The sequence below is a fragment of the Rhinoderma darwinii genome, chromosome 2 (assembly GCF_050947455.1).
Source record: "Rhinoderma darwinii isolate aRhiDar2 chromosome 2, aRhiDar2.hap1, whole genome shotgun sequence".
Taxonomy (NCBI): domain Eukaryota; kingdom Metazoa; phylum Chordata; class Amphibia; order Anura; family Rhinodermatidae; genus Rhinoderma; species Rhinoderma darwinii.
The window spans coordinates 246,027,041-246,044,089 of record NC_134688.1 but is presented as its reverse complement, the minus strand read 5'-3'; the positions used below and the strand labels follow the sequence as shown (position 1 = coordinate 246,044,089).

General features: G+C 43.1%; 1 protein-coding gene across 2 annotated transcripts in view; it reads right to left on the bottom strand.

Annotated features, from left to right (window-relative positions):
• The window catches only part of ULK2 (unc-51 like autophagy activating kinase 2), a 90,594-nt gene extending 74,348 nt beyond the window's left edge, over positions 1–16,246 (bottom strand). For both annotated transcript variants that reach the window (XM_075853006.1, XM_075853007.1), the window contains exons 1-2: positions 15,828–16,246; positions 8,467–8,559 (exon numbers count right to left, since the gene is read on the bottom strand). In XM_075853006.1, coding sequence (XP_075709121.1) covers positions 8,467–8,559; positions 15,828–15,917 — 183 coding nt within the window. In that variant the 5' untranslated portion in view covers positions 15,918–16,246. The remainder of the gene's footprint in view (positions 1–8,466; positions 8,560–15,827) is intronic.
• Positions 16,247–17,049: the final 803 nt, after the last annotated feature.

Genomic DNA, 17,049 nt, shown 5'->3' with positions numbered 1-17,049 from the left:
CAGCAGGACGTGGCACCTGCCCACACTGCCAAAAGTACCAATACCTGGTGTAATAACCACAGTATCATTGTGCTTGATTGGCCAGAAAACTCGCCTGACCTAAACCCCATAGAGAATCTATAGGTATTGTCAAGAGGAAGAAGAGAGACACCAGACCCAACAATGCAGACAAGCTGAAGGCCGCTATCAACGCAACCTGGGCTTCCATAACACCTCAGCAGTGCCACAGACTGATCGCCTCCATGCCACGCCGCATTGATGCAGTAATTCATGCAAAAGGAGCACCGACCAAGTATTGAGTGCATATACTGGACATACTTTTCAGTAGGCCAACATTTCCGTATTAAAATCATATTTGAAGTTGGGCTTATATAATATTCTAATTTTCTGAGACACTACATTTTGGCTAACAGTTAACCCGTTAGTGACCGGCCCATAGTCTTTTTACGTCGGTCACTAACGGGACTTATTCCGATGCCATAGACTTTTTACGTTGCGGTATCGGAATAAGTAAACAGAGCAGGGAGCTGTCAAATCTCCCTGCTCTCAGCTGCCAGACATAGCCTCTGCTGGGTGAGATCGATATTAGTATCGATTTCACCCGTTTAACCCCTCAGATGCGGTGCTCAATAGCGTGCACAGCATCTGAGTGGTTTTGGAGAGAGGGAGGGAGGGTCACATCTACTCCAAAATGGTACCAATAAAAACTACAAGTCTTCCCGCAAAAAAAAAAGCCCCCATACAACTGTATCGGCGAAAAAATAAAACCGTTACGGCTCTTCAAATATGGAGACACAAAAACAAATAATTTTGAAAAAAAAGCGTTTTTACTGTGTAAAAGTAGTAAAACCTACAAAAACGATACAAATTTGGTATCGTTGCAATCGTAACAACCTGCTGAATAAACGTATTGTGTTATTTATACCACAAGGTAAACGGCGTAGATTTAGCACACAAAAAAGTGGCGAAATTTCAGATATTTTTCTACCCCCCCACCCCAAAAAAGTTAATAAAAGTTAATCAATAAATAATATGTACCTCAAAATGGTGCTATTAAAAAAATACAACTTGTCCCGCAAAAAACAAGACCTTATACAGCTATGTAGACGCAAAAATAAAAAAGTTATAGCTCTTGGAATGCGACGATGGAAAAACGTAAAATATAGCTTGGGCATTAAGGTCTAAAATAGGCTGGTCATTAAGGAGTTAAAGGAAACCCAAAATCATCAACATTAAAGAGGCTCTGTCTCCACATTATAAGTGCCCTATCTTGTACATAATATGATCGGAGCTATAATGTAGATAACAGCAGTGTTTTTTATTTAGAAAGACGATCATTTTTGACGGAGTTATGACCCATATTAGCTTTATGCTAATGACTTTCTTAATGGACAACTGGGCGTTGTGGAAAGAAGTGTATGATGCGGACCAAACAGTATCATAAACTTCTCTCCATTCATTTACACTGCAGATAGCGATATAGCTATATCGCTATGTGCAGCCACATAAACACACTATAACGTTACTGCAGTGTCCTGACAATGAATATACATTACCTCCAGCCAGGACGTGATGTGTATGCAGAATTCTAACACTTCTGTAGCCTCTCTGTGATATTTACAGCATAGCAGGTGTAGTCTCGCGAGATTACACTGTAAGCTGTCATTTACAGCTGTGCTCTCACACAGACGCTACAGAAGTGTCAGGATTCTGAATACACATCATGTCCTGGCTGGAGGTAATGTACAGTGAAGGAAATAAGTATTTGATCCCTTGCTGATTTTGTAAGTTTGCCCACTGTCAAAGACATGAACAGTCTAGAATTTTTAGGCTAGGTTAATTTTACCAGTGAGATAGATATATATATATATATTTTAAAAAAAAATAAAAAAAAAATAAAATAAAAAAAATCACATACTCAAAATTATATATATTTATTTGCATTGTGCACAGAGAAATAGGTATTTGATCCCCTACCAACCGTACAAAATCAGCAAGGGATCAAATACTTATTTCCTTCACTGTATATTCATTGTCAGGACACTGCAGTAATGTTATAGTATGTTTATGTGGCTGCACATAGCGATATAGCTATATCGCTATGTGCTGTATAAATGAATGGAGAGAAGTGTATGACGCTGATTGGTCACTGATTGGTCAGCGTCATACACTCCCCTGTACAACGCCCACTTGGCCAAAAAGTAAAACACGCCCAGTTGTCCATTGAGAAATACATTAGCATAAAGCTAATATAGGTCATAACTCCGTCAAAAATGATAGTTTTTCTAAATAAAAAACACTGCTGTAATCTACATTACAGCGCCGATCACATCATGTACAAGATAGGCCACTTATAATGTGGTGACAGAGCCTCTTTAAAAGAAATGTAATGAATCTATATAATATATGAGTTTCACTTTTTGAATTGAATTCCTGAAACAAAATTAACTTTTTGATGATATTCATTAAGGACTAGGCATTATATATATAGTCCTTCTCAATGAATTAGAATATCAAAAAGTTAATTTTATTTATTTGTTGGGTCTGGTGTCTCATCTTCCTCTTGACAATACCCCATAGATTCTCTAAGGTGTTGGGGTCACGGTCTCCTATTGCATGTGATCGGCGCTGCAATGTAGATAACAGTAACGTGTTTTTTGTTTGTTTTTTTAAAACGTTAATTTTTGGCCAAGTTATGAGCTATTTTATATATATGCAAATGAGCTTTGAAATGGACAACTGGGCGTGGTTTTTTCCGTATGTCCAACTGGGCGTGTATTGTGTTTTTAACTGGGCGTGTTTACTTGTTTTACTTACTGGGCGTTGTGAATAGAAGTGTATGATGCTGACGAATCAGTGACCAATCAGCATCATGCACTCCTCTCCATTCATTTACACAGCAGCACAGTGTTCTTACTAGAACGATGTGCAGCCACATACACAAGTGTCCTGATAATGAATACACATGACCTCCAGCCTGGACGTCATGTGTACTCAGAATCCTGACACGTCTGAATCTTTTCTGTGAGATTCCAGCAAGCCACACCTAATCTCGCGAGATTACGAGGTAAACGAGATTTCGTTTCCCTTGATGGAATCTCACAGAAAAGATTCAGAAGTGTCAGGATTCTGAGTACACGACGTCCAGGCTGGAGGTCATGTGTATTCATTATCAGGACACTTGTGTATGTGGCTACACATCGTTCTAATAAGAACGTGATGCTGCTGTGTAAATGAATGGAGAGGAGTGCATGATGCTGATTGGTCACTGATTCGTCAGCATCATATACTTCTATTCACAACGCCCAGTTAGTAAAACAAGTAAATACGCCCAGTTAAAAACACAATACACGCCCAGTTGGACATACGAAAAAAAACACGCCCAGTTGTCCATTTCAAAGCTCATTTGCATAAATATAAAATAGCTCATAACTTGGCCAAAAATGAACGTTTTTCTAAAAAAACAAAAAACGTTACTGTTATCTACATTGCAGCGCCGATCACATGCAATAGGAGATAGGGGTTTGAGAATCTGGTGACAGCCTCTTTAAGTATTTCCACAGTCATCCTGCAGAGAATTGGTGGTTGGCGATTTATGGCAGAAACGCGCTTTTCCTGGGACCCCTAAATATGGCTCTGTGGGACGCTATTAACCTGTAGCCAAGTACCTATTAATTAAGTGTCCGTCTATTTTGACATTTTGTATCGCACAGGTTACCGATTTATCAACTCAGACGCGTAATTTATGAATTCACATGGCTGATTTACTATTGATTAATTCCGACATTAATTTATGCATTTAGCATATTTCTTAGCTTAGAGTATTTATATACTATACTAACGGTCTCCCGTTAATTTTATTACCGCTGCGCCACAACATAGATATATTTCCCCATTGATAGGGAGAGGCTCAGGACGATCAGTGTAGGTTCCAGACTGAGATCGCCCTTATCGGGTCGGCTATTCCGCTTTAGGCAATATTAGCAAAGGGATAAGGTAGGGTGAATTCAGTTAGTATGTTAGGTTCCCTGTTGGGGTCTATGACTCTTCGCCCAATCGTTTATTTGCAGAAGATTTAGTGTCCTTTAGATATTTTAAACCCCCCCCCCCCCCCCCCCCGTTTTAATATGTGACGACATGTAGTGTAATGTGTGTCATCTTACCTGGTGCTGTATTTCATGGGCCGCCGCTGGCTCACATGATCTCCACCATGTCTCTCTGAATCACACAGCATCTGCTGTAGGGACCGGAAGACAGTCTCAATGCAAGTCTATGAGAGCCTCGATGTCAGTCCTATAACTTGCATTAAGATACTGACCTCCAGTTTCTACAGCAGACGATGTAGGATTGAGGGTACGTTCACACGCTGTGTATTCAGGCGTAAACCGGTAGCTGAACGCCCACAAACATCTGTCCATTGAATTCAATGGGGAAAAATAGAATTTCGCTCAGACGGGGCGTTTTTTTTACACCGCCGTTTTAAAAAACGGCGTGTAACAAAACGCCCTGTAAAAAGAAGTAGCATGTCACTTCTTGAGCCGTTTTTTGGAGATGTTTTTCTTTGAGTCAATAGAAAAACAGCTCCAAAAACGGCTAAAAAAAAAAAAAGTTTTCATCTTCAAAAACCACTGAAAACAGCTCTGTAATTTGAGCCGTTTTTGACTCAGCATGTGAACATACCCTTAAGAGAGTCAGAGTGAAGATCATGTGACACAGCGGTGGCCCGAAACAGAGAGGCTACCCATGAAATACAGCACCAGGTAAGTTGGTGGTCCTTTCTGTGAATTATTTTTTTTTTTTTACATTGTACCGATTTTTGGTTATTTTGCCTTCTAGCAGCAGAATAGTCAGGTAGTGTGAACCAGTTTCCCTCTGAAGTCACCTTGTAATCAGGCAAGAGCAGGGGGGAGAAGTTTGGTCATATGAGTCGGTTATTGCTTAACATTAAATTGTTAAATTATAAAGGGATCGTATTAAGCATAGTGTCAGACTGCTTCTTTCCTATCATTTTTTCATGTGCATTGGGTAGCCTTCATTTATCAACTCTCTATTTCTTACCCATCCCAAGAATATGTCTGAATGATAGTAAAATAAGCCATAGCGCACGGTGACACGTACATGAAAATGGATTTTCATATTTCCAGGCCACAAATAATGTCAACAGCCCAGTAAAGAGAACTGCACCCGTGGGGACGCTAAAACATATGTTAATGTCAAGAGACATATTACAAAATTCTGTGTCAGTTTGCAGGGTTAACCAATTATTAAAGGGATTACCTTCACGGCATTGCGTGGCATCTGCTTTATCAAAGACACAATAATCCTCTTTGTGGCATTCATTTGCATTTTAAGCACCCAGATGTTTATCATTGCATTTTGGTTGCACAGAGTAGAAAACTTGCACAAGGAGCTCGTACAATAATAAAATGACTTCCGTATGATAATAGTAATGGACACCATGAGCCATAGAGTTGTATGCACGTAATGTCATGTTTATTAGTGGTGAAGTAGATGTACAGTAACTTGTCTGAGACACTTGCTCTCAATACAGTCTATGGAAAAGAACGTGTCCGTTTTGTGTGGACAAGCGCTAAATAATAGATTCAAAACAGACTGCATGGCGTTTCCAGGTGGAGATAACATTTGGGCCTTCTCATCACTCACAGACAGTTTCCTACATGTTAGAGAATTTCATTGCTTGGAATCCAATCTTTCACTTTACTCCTTTGGCTCCACACACAGGACCGTATTTTTCATCAGTAATTACTAACAGTAATTACAGACCCATTAATTTCTATTGTCCACGGACACCTTTCAGTATTTTTACTGATGGGTGTCTGTGCTGAAAAAAATTATAGAACCTGTCCTATTCTTGTCTGAGGCTTCATGCACACGACTATGCCCGGAAATTACGGGCACGGATGGCTGCGGGCAGCCGGCCATTTTTACGAGCCGTGCTCCCATTATAAAGTAAAGGGAGAACAGTCCGTAAAATGAAAAAAAGAACATGTCCCATTTTTTTCGCAAGGTTTCTACGGCACGGACACCTTCCCGTAGACACGTCGGCCATAGAAATGAATGGGCCCGTAATTTTGGTCCGTATTTTCATCTATCCAGAAATACTGATCGTAAATACGCATCAGTATTTCATCCGTATATACAGAAGGGTGTCCGTAAATACGTTTCGTACTCCATCCGTATATACAGATCCTTACAAAAAGGGGGAGGTTGCAAATGATGTCAACATGTTGCCTAGCAATGCTTCAGTAAATACGGACGGTATATGGATGCACATCAGTAGCCGTCCGTATTTACGAAAGCTCCCATAGACTTCTATGGGAGAGTCCTTGCCGCAATTACTGACAAGAATAGGACAGGTTCTATGATTTTTTTCAGCACGGACACCCATCAGTAAAAATACTGAAAGGTGTCTGTGGCCAATAGAAATTAATGGGTCCGTAATTACTGATGAAAAATACGGTCGTGTGCATGAAGCCTCACTGACAAGAATAGGACAGGTTCCAGAATTTTTTCAGCACGGACACCCATCAGTAAAAATACTGAAAGGTGTCTGTGGCCAATAGAAATTAATGGGTCCGTAATTACTGTCAGTAATTACTGATGAAAAATACTGGTAGTGTGCTTGGGACCTTAGGCCCCATGCACACGACAGCAAATAACCTCCGTTTTTGCGGACCGCAGCTGCGGTCCGCAAAAGCAGAGCCATTCACTTAATTGAACACTGACACCTAGCACTACGGAAGGGTGTCAGTGCCGTGGAAATGTTCCGGGAATTATGGAACATATGCGTTCTTTCGCATTTTGCGGGCCGTGCTGCCATACTTTGTATGGGAGCACGGCCCGAAAATGCGTCTGTCAGTCAGCGGCCGGCCGTGCCCGCAATCGCGGGCCGTGATTGCGGGCACGGTCGTTTGCATGGGGCCTGAGGGAGTATTCACCGAGCATGTACCTCATCAATGAAATCTTGCTTGTGATGCATAGCAGGGACCAAGGCACGCAGGTGTCTTACTGCCCACAGATATTGACATCTGCAGTACATCGTCAGCATTACAGATCAATGACCAATTTAACCTCACCGACCATAACTTTGGCCTTGTTCACACAGTGCAGATTTTATATCTATTTTTTTTTAAGCCAAACCCAAAAACGGAACCCTGAACAGAAGAAATATATAAAAGGAAGGCCTTAATGTGTGTCCTCTCCTGGATCCAATTCTGGCTTCCGCTTAAAAAGCATGAAAAATCTGAACTGTGTGAACAAGGCCTAACGCCTCATTCACACGACAGGGTCCGAGTGTCGGCCGATAAAATCGGCCGTTTTGGGCCGTTTTTCCCGGCCGGTTTGCATCCGTTCCGATTCCGTTCCGGGCCGTGTTGCCGTTTTTAAAGGCCGATTTTGACCCGTTTTGCATCCGTTTTTTTCCCTGTCCGTTTTAAAAATCGCATGAATTTCATTTAAATTTGTTGCCACACACAGCCCTTTGTAGATAATGCCACCCAGCCCCCTGTAGGTGATGCCACCCAGCCCCCTGTAGGTTGCACCCATCCCCCCCCCCTTCCAGGAGAAGTCACTGACTTCAATGTCCATATATGGACAGTGTAGTCACTGACTTCTCTTGGAGAGGAATTCCCTGCCACAGGTCGGGAATTCCGCTTCAGAAGTTAGTGACGTCACTGTGTCCATATATGTACAGTTTGGTCACTCACTTCTTCTGTAGCGGAATCCCCGGCCACAGGGTCAGTGATTCCTCTGCAGAAGTGAGTGACTTCGCTGTGTCCATATATGGACAGTGTAGTCACTCACTTCTCCTGTAGCGGAATCCTCAATCCCCAGCCGGGGATTGGGGATTCCGACTCCTACATGGAGCAAAAAAAAAGACACTCCTCCTCCTCCTCCTCACATGCACTCTGCACTGTGAGGAGGAGAGAGAGCGCGAGCGACTGAATACATGGCCATCACTCGGGACACATTCCGGTGATGGCCGTGTATTACCCGGCCCCATAGACTTCTATGGGAGCCGGGCAAATGGCCGAAAATAGGGCATGTCCCATTTTTTGACAGTCAGGTTTCCCGGGCCGTCAAAAAAATCGGTCGCGTGAATAGCCCCATTAGGGGTCTATTGTTCCTAATGCAGCCGGGTGACGGCCGATTTATGAACGGCCGTCACCCGGCCGGGAAACCCTGTCGTGTGAATAAGGGCTAACAATTCGAACTGTAACGGGGAAAAAACAAATTGACAGAAGGATGAAAAATGCAAACGGCTCAAGAGTGAAGGGAGACTAAAGAACGAGAGAAATAGAGAACACCCGCAGAAGACACATACAACTAGAATATCAGGCCAGGTCATTAAAGTATTGAAATATTGAGTGTGACGGTACAGCTTTCATGGTTCTTTAATATGTAACCAGAGCATTTATTTCCACTGAACTGAGTAATAAACGTTACCTTCAAAATTTTTATTTCTTTGCCAAGTAGGATCTGCGACTTTGATAAGTTCTTTTTATTGATGCTTTTAATAGCCACCTCCCAGTCTGTTTTCTAAAGAAAAATGAAAAAAAAGAAAAAAGTCAAAAAAGGATTAAGACAAAAACTTCTCCACAGAAGCAAAAAAACAAAAAAGTCATAATTAAATTTCATGTTGTCTTGCTCTGAAATCTTGGCAGCAACCACCGAGACATTTGCCAAATCCCTTGAAGATAGCTGTGCCCAGCCATCGGCACGTATTTAAAAACAGATATTAACAAAACCACATTTAAAAAGACATTGTCCACGTGATAAAGTGATGATAACATTGCACAAAATTAAGCAGGTTCTTTAAAGGGGTATTCCGACCAAAGACATTTGACATATATTATATCCATAGGAAACTGAATGTGGGTGACATTGTAGCATGAGGGTATGTTCACACGGCTTATTTTCGGCCGTTTTTCAGCCGAAAAACACCAGAAAAATCGGAAGCAGAACGCCTCCAAACATCTGCCCATTGATTTCAATAGGAAAAACGGCGTTCTGTTCCGACAGGGCGTTTTTTAACGCGGCCGTTTTAAAAAACGGCCGCGTAAAAAAACAAAACAGTCGCGTAAAAGAAGTGCATGTCACTTCTTGAGCCGTTTTTCATTGACTATAGAAAAACAGCTCCAAAAACGAGAGTTAGCTTAAAAAACGGCTGAAAATCAGGAGCGGTTTTCCCTTGAAAACAGCTCCGTATTTTCAGACGTTTTTGATTTTGTGTGTGCACATACTCTTAGGCATCTTCCGCTTTGGGTGAGGGTACTCACCCAAAATTCAAGACCAACGTTGGAGATATTTAAACCATTTTTGTTGCACCAGTTTTTTTTAGCACAAATCTTTTTGCCACAAATTAATAATTTGTCTAAATTGAACAGATGTTTGCACCTCACTAGACCGTTTTCCAAAGTTTATAGGAATGGAAATGCAGCTAAACAGAAAGGGGCATGGCTAAAAATGTGCCGCCATCTGCCAAGATTGCACCAAAATTATTACGTTAATCTGCCCAAGTGTTGCTACCAAACATAAAATTTGGATGGAGATAATGTGACCTGCCAAGGTATATGTTGCTGCCACATCAGCAGTCAGACTGGCTGTATCAGCTCTACCGCGCAAATCCCTAAGCTGCAGCGCCGTCAATCAAGTCATATCATAAGTAAGCTTGTGACGGATCAAGCAAACACATCCATCACAGCGAACGGAAATGTGATCGCAGCAGCAGGACACCTGGGACATTGGCACGTGGCTCTGCTCTGGACCCACCGGCATAATATTACCTTTACAAATAATTACACCCACAATCCTCAATGTGAATGTTTAGCCAACAGTAATTTATCGACTATATATTTTATGTCGTACTATGCCAAACATGTCATTAGCAAAGCCTCAGGGCGCATTTATACTGGTGTATTTACAGGCCCTATTTCCTCCACATAGAACATCTGAATACTTTTCTCTAACGGCAAGGAATAGGCAGATAAGATAAGGATAGAAAATACAGCTCTTAGTGTTATCTCCGCTCTCCTGCCCAATCTTATATCGGGCGTGGAGAGACATTAGCGCACGCTGGGTGATACAGTCGTCAAGGCAACCATACGACAACCGAGGAGTCTTGTGCGTTGACTCCTCAAGCGTTGTATGGTTGCTGAGGCAACTGTACCACCCAGCGTGCACCAGTGCCATTTCAAGGCCCATGTACGATCAGACATTATACCCCCAAGTCAAGTCCTTGCCTATGCCTAAAGTCTGCATATTATGTCAAGGCTGATTATAGTTATATTCCGCCCGGATATCCTTTGATCAATAGGATTGCGCTAGTGTCATTTAGTCATTACTGCATTCCCAGTGGTAGTCAAGGCAACTGATGTCCCTGACACTTTAGACTACCGCTTCTCCGCAGTGTCAATAAGGAGGGAAGCAGTTTCTAAAAACGGTGCAGAAAAAAACGCCCCGTAAAGAAGTGCAGGTCACTTCTTGAGCCATTTTTAGAGCAGTTTTTCATTGACTCAATAGAAAAACAGCTCCAAAGATGGCCATAAAACACACATCAAAAAACGTTTGATGCATAAAAAACGGCTGAAGATCAGAGGCAGTTTTCCCTTGAAAACAGCTCCGTATTTTACAGCCATTTTTGGTTTGCCATGTGAACGTATCCTTACACTTAAAGGTCCTCTTACACCGGACAAATTTGGCCAATGCAACGAGTGCCAATCAACGAGACAGCTAGATCTGTTGATCGCTGCCCTGTTTACGCAAAGCAATTATCAACAACAATCGTTCTATGAACGATCTTTTACCCGATAATTGGCTCCTGTAAAAGGCCTTTAGACTAACCATATTTACCATCTGAAATTAAACGCCAGCACAGTGTAACAGAATGTAGCAGGCCTGCACAGCTGGTGACGTCACTCAACACCATTTACTTCCTCCTGGAGAGGAGCCGTAAGGGAGGAGGGGGGCAGTATATACTTTATATACTCCACGGTAAGGGGGGGGGCAGAAAGACACACAGAAGGTTGACTAGCTGTGACCTCCCACCATTTTTAATAACAAAGTCCATACAAGCAATGGAAAATATAAGCTTCAGGCGTCAGGCACTAGTGATGGAGTAGATCTGTTTGCTCATATGGAAATGCACATCAGTGGTTTTCAGCAGAATTTAATAAGTGGACAAAAGTCATAAAATATCTAGGTGGCAGTTCTTAATTGTTTGTCTCCTGTAAATATAGCTACATGACAATTACATTTACTGTTTCTATGGTTAGGGGGGAGTTCACACAGAGATTTTTGACGAGTTTGATGCGGAAAAAAACGGCCGAAAATGCCTCCCATTGATTTCAATGGGAGGCGGAGGCGTTTTTTTTCCCACGAGCGGAAAAACCAGCTCGTGTGAAAAAGGGACCTGCCCTATCTTTGGGCGTTTACGCCTCTGACCTCCCATTGACATCAATGGGAGGCAGAGAAAGCGTATTTCGTGGCGTTTTTTGTCCGCGGCGCTCAATGGCCACGGGCGAAAAACGCTGCGAAAATCTGTATGCAGGCAGAGCAAAATCTGCCTCAAAATTCCAAACTTAATTTTGATGCAGATTTTCCTCCTGCAAAAAACTCTGTGTGAACATAGCCTAATGTTCACACGGGGTCTTTTGCCGAGTTTTTTGACGCGGAAACCGCGTCGCAAAACTCGGCAGAAACGGCCCGAGAACGCCTCCCATTGATTTCAATGGGAGGCGTCGGCGTCTTTTTCCCGCGAGCAGTAAAACTGCCTCGCGGGAAAAAGAAGCGACATGCCCTATCTTCGGGTGCTTCCGCGTCCGACCTCCCATTGACTTCAATGGGAGGCAGGAGAAAGCGTGTTTTATGCCCGCGGCGCTCAATGGCCGCGGGCGAAAAACGGCGCGATAATTGCTATTCACACGGAGTATTTTGGGGGAGGAATATCTGCCTCAAAATTCCGTTTGGAGCTTTGAGGCAGATATTCCTCCCCCAAAATACTCCGTGTGAACATTAGAGCATTTTCCAGAATTACCAGTGGATATCAGTCACCACGCTGTCCTCTCCTGTCTTGTTATTTAAGAGTCTATTCAGCAGTTTGATTGTTTTTTTTTTTGTTTTTTTTATACATTGACTTTATTGATTAACACCAGGGCATAGAGAACTGTATCCAAGGAACATGATTGCCGTTTTAAATGGAACCGAAGGGATTATTCATGGAAGCAGTTTTTAAATGGGTAGTATGAGGTTTGAAAAATATGGATCCCTTTTTCTTTTTCAGAAACAGCACTACTATTCTCCATGGGCTTTCTGACATTGCAATTCAAGAACATTTAAACAGGATCGATCATGACTCTTGACACGTGTTTTAGTAAATAGATCTTTATCTCCGGCAGCCCCCCCCCCCCAAAAAAAAAAGTGAATGGAGCGGTGACCTAGCATGCGCAGTACCACTCTATTCATATGGGGGGCACAAGGACAGCCAGGTAAGCCCATTCTTCAGATTGGTGGGGGTCCCAGCAGTCGGACCCCCACCGATTAGATATCTATCACCTATCCTGTGGATATATTTGGAAATATATTTTGTACCCATACTTTCATAAAACCTTAGGCTCGCAGGCGATATTCACATCACGTATTTTGGCCTACATTGGACAGATATACTCATGGAACAGCTGACGTGCACGTTAAACGTAGGAGATGGCCGATGCCTAACTTGGCATCCGTCAACCATTGATTATTATGGTGTCTGTTCAATGGATACTCCATGAACTCTCATGACCCTTTTCATTACACATCTATTTAACTCATCCAATACACGTAGGCTATAATGGCATCCGTTTAACAGATACGCCATTAAAAACTATTGAAAAGCCCATTGGGTACCCGTTTAACGAATGCCATACAGAGACATCCGTCACCAATAGGCTACCATGTTAAAAAAAACAACTTGTATGTTTAAAGTATACTTTTCTCACTGTACTGCGCAGGATGGAATAGCGAAGTCTACTACACTATTCCATACCTATCTATTAGGAGTACACTGTACCTATGCCAGGCAGAACAAGGCACAAAGAACACGCTTTTGGCCTCCGTCTGACAATGGAGCCCTAAGGACATGTTTAGCGCGTACATTGAGAATTTTCCCTATGCACACGCGAGGCATAAACACAAACCATGAACAGGGCCTAAGCAAGGTATAAGAGACAGCTGTAGGGCAGGGTCCACACAACCCAGTTGAGGAGTGGACTGGTATTTGCAAACCTGGCCTTACGTATCACTTGAGGATTTGCCACCAAGGATGGTCCAAATACAGCTCACTTTATGGGCATGTTCACGCTGTGCAGTTACACTACATAAAAGGTACACAGCGTATCCACCCTGGAGCTCACAGGGAATTCCAGCCAAAAAACCGAGCCAAATTGTGATGCAGTTTTTTGGCCAGAATGGCACGAAAAAAAAAAAGAAAAAAAAAAGAAGAACAGAAAAACAAACAACTCTATACTTACCTCTAGCCATGGCGACATGTCCTTCTGACGTCCTGCAGCCCGGCCTCTGGGGATGACGTTTCATCCCCCGTGACCGGTGCACCCTGTGATTGGCTGCAGCAGTCACATGGGATGAAACGTCATCCCTGGAGGTCGGGCTAGATGCAAGGGCAGAGAGATCTGGATAAGTATAGACTTTGTTTTTCTGAGTTGTGGTTTTTGCGGCGGAATTGCAGGTTATCCGCCCCAAAAATAGCGACATCTGCTATTTGTTGCCGGTTTTATCTCCTCATTGAATTCAATGGGGAAAACCTGCAACAGAAAACCAGTGATTCCACAGCATAAATTGACATGCTGCGGATTAAAAAAAAAACAAAAAACACACCACAGGTCAATTTCTGAACTTTTTTTGGCCGGATTTTTACACAGCATGTGGCTGAGATTTGCTCATATCTCATCCACTTTGCTGCTAATGCGATACGCTTCGGATTTTCCGCAATTAAATTGATTGCGGAAAATCTGAAGTATTTACGCTGTGTGTGAACCCGGCCTAAAGGTTTTCGTTCCAACTCAGAGTTTAAAGGCATATCCACAGGTGTAGAGAAGGGGTAGGGGGTCGCCGACCTACCTAGTGAAGCTGCCACCACACCCAGGGGGAGAATGACTGGAGAAGTGGTGCTCCTTATTAATTTCTACAGGAGTTACAAAAACAGACGGGCCCACTTGCTTGCCCGCTTCCATAAATAGAAGTGAATGGAACGAGCAGAGCAAATTTAGGGCCAACTCTCCATTCATTCTCTGCTTGGATGAGACGGTTGTGGTGACCCCAGTTCCTGAGATGGAGCTGGGACTTGCACCTATTAGACGTTTATGGCATAGTCTGAGTTAGGAATACCCCTTTAATCGTAGTCACCGCAGCGTACCCCTCTTCCAATAGCAACTTCTGCCATCAGGAATGGAGCTGAATACGGTCAGTGACAGCATCAAACTCCATGCATTTGGCAGTGAAGGTGAAGTCACCGCGGCCAATTTTCTAGTCGCTATAGTGACCACGTCTTGTTATGACCTGCTTTAGGGTAACTCCTTCTACTATACTACATGTATACCTTAAAGTAAATTTCCAGGCAAAAATTCATTTTATCCTCGGAGACTAGACCCACAATGCAGCGTTGTGACATGAACCACTTACAAAATATATTTTCTGTAACGGAACCTGCAATATAAAGGGGAGTACTTATTTATACAGAGGATTGGAAAGTACCCCATGTAGTCTCAAGCAGCCAGGAAGAAGTAAGGCTAAGTTCACACTCGCGTTGTATAGTTAAATTCTCTGATTCGGTTTTAGATCAGAAAAACAGATGCGTTAAAGAATCTAATTGAAATCAATGGGATTTTTAATTGCACCCCTTAGGTTAGTCATCAGTTTTTTCTGACGGAGATAAAAGAGCAGAGTACAGGACTTTTTTCTCAGTTCAAAATAACAGATGTCTAACGGATGGGTTGTTTTTCTGATTGGCGTCAATGTGCAACAGATACAAACGGATAGTAATCAGCTTGCATCTATTATTCTTATACCATCTGTTAAAAAATAACGGATAATATTAAAACTGATGAGGCGACGCAAATGTGAACTTAGCCGAAGACACGTCACAAGACACCAGGCTCCGAGGGCTGGAGATACACAGACAAAACACTGATGTTTTGTTTTGCCAAGAGATTGACGTTAATGTTACATCATGATTCATAAGTACACAACATCCCATAACTACATTAGCAGCAATCATGTTGTGGCCCAGAAATAAACAAGATGTCAGTGGGTGCAAAATACATTATTATGGGGAGAGTCATCAAAACTAGTGCAACCAATGTCGCTGCTTTTATTTACCAGATGGCCCCAGGCAAATAAGAGCTGAGATCTGATTGGCTGCTATGGACCTCTCCTCTACATTTTCCTTGCACTAGTTATGATACATTTCTCCAGTTTGTGTATGTATATATATATATATATATATATATATATATACACACACACACACACACACACACACACACACATCAGTTGGATAAACAGGTGACACAACAGGATGGTATCCAGTGGCACTATATTATCAGGCAGAACGGACAGCTGTCACTCTATGTTGTGACTGACAGGAGGCAGGGAGCAGATCACGTGTACATGAGTCCTGGCACCCAGAATCATGGTGCCCACAGCAGTGCCCTAGAAACCTGCGATGTGGTCATTCTCTATGTACAGACACACAAAGGGAGTCATGGCACTGGGCTCTCATCTGACAGTCCCCTAGGAAGGAGGCCGCTTACCTTCCTGTGCCGCCCTTTAAACACCACGGCGAAGGCTCCATGCCCGATCAGGTCCTTCCTGCAGTACTCAAAGTCTCCCACCACCTCCATGTTGGGGCTGCGGGGCTGTCATTCAGTAGCCCCAGTGCACCAACCGCCCCACCGGCGCCCCTCTCTCAACAGCAAGTCAACGTTAATCGCTGTCCAGGGTGCGAGCATCCTGCGTGTCCCCAGGGGCCCATGACATATCCAGGGGCAGCTCATATGATGTAGTGGTGATAGACAACACTCGGTGCACCGTCGTGCCTATCAATCCTTATACAGGGGAGCCACGTCCATCCCCTCTGAAACGCACTCTACAAAGTCTTTGTGTCTCCGCGTAACGGGAGAGACTACAGCTAATGCCGGAAACTAGGAGGTTTTACCCTGCCAAACAATTCAGCGTCTAGCTCCGCCCATCTCCACGCGGACTTCCAATCAGAAAGCGGGCGGAGTGTACCAATGAGAGCGCAGTTCATGGAAGCATGCTGAGGACGCCGCCACTCTGGGGAGCGCTGTGATTGGCTGGTGACGCGCTGCTGAGCTAATGATGCTTGTTAGGGTATGTTCACACGGCCAAATTTCAGACGTATACGAGGCGTATTATGCCTCGTTTTACGTCTGAAAATATGGCTACAATACGTCGGCAAACATCTGCCCATTCATTTGAATGGGTTTGCCGACGTACTGTGCAGACGACCTGTTATTTACGCTTCGTCGTTTGACAGCTGTCAAACGACGACTCGTAAAAATACAGCCTCGTCAAAAGAAGTGCAGGACACTTCTTTCAGACGTTTTTGGAGCTGTTTTCTCATAGACTCCAATGAAAACAGCTCCAAAAACGAGTTGGTAAAAAAATGAGTTGGTAAAAATGCGAGTTGGTAAAAAACGTCTGAAAAGCAGGGTCTGTTTTCCCTTGAAAACAGCTCTGGATTTTCAGACGTTTTGGTTGACTACGTGTGAACATACCCTTAGGGTATGTTCACACGTAGTCAACCAAAACGTCTGAAAATCCAGAGCTGTTTTCAAGGGAAAACAGACCCTGCTTTTCAGACGTTTTTTTACCAACTCGCATTTTTACCAACTCATTTTTTTACCAACTCGTTTTTGGAGCTGTTTTCATTGGAGTCTATGAGAAAACAGCTCCAAAAACGTCTGAAAGAAGTGTCCTGCACTTCTTTTGACGAGGCTGTATTTGTCGTTT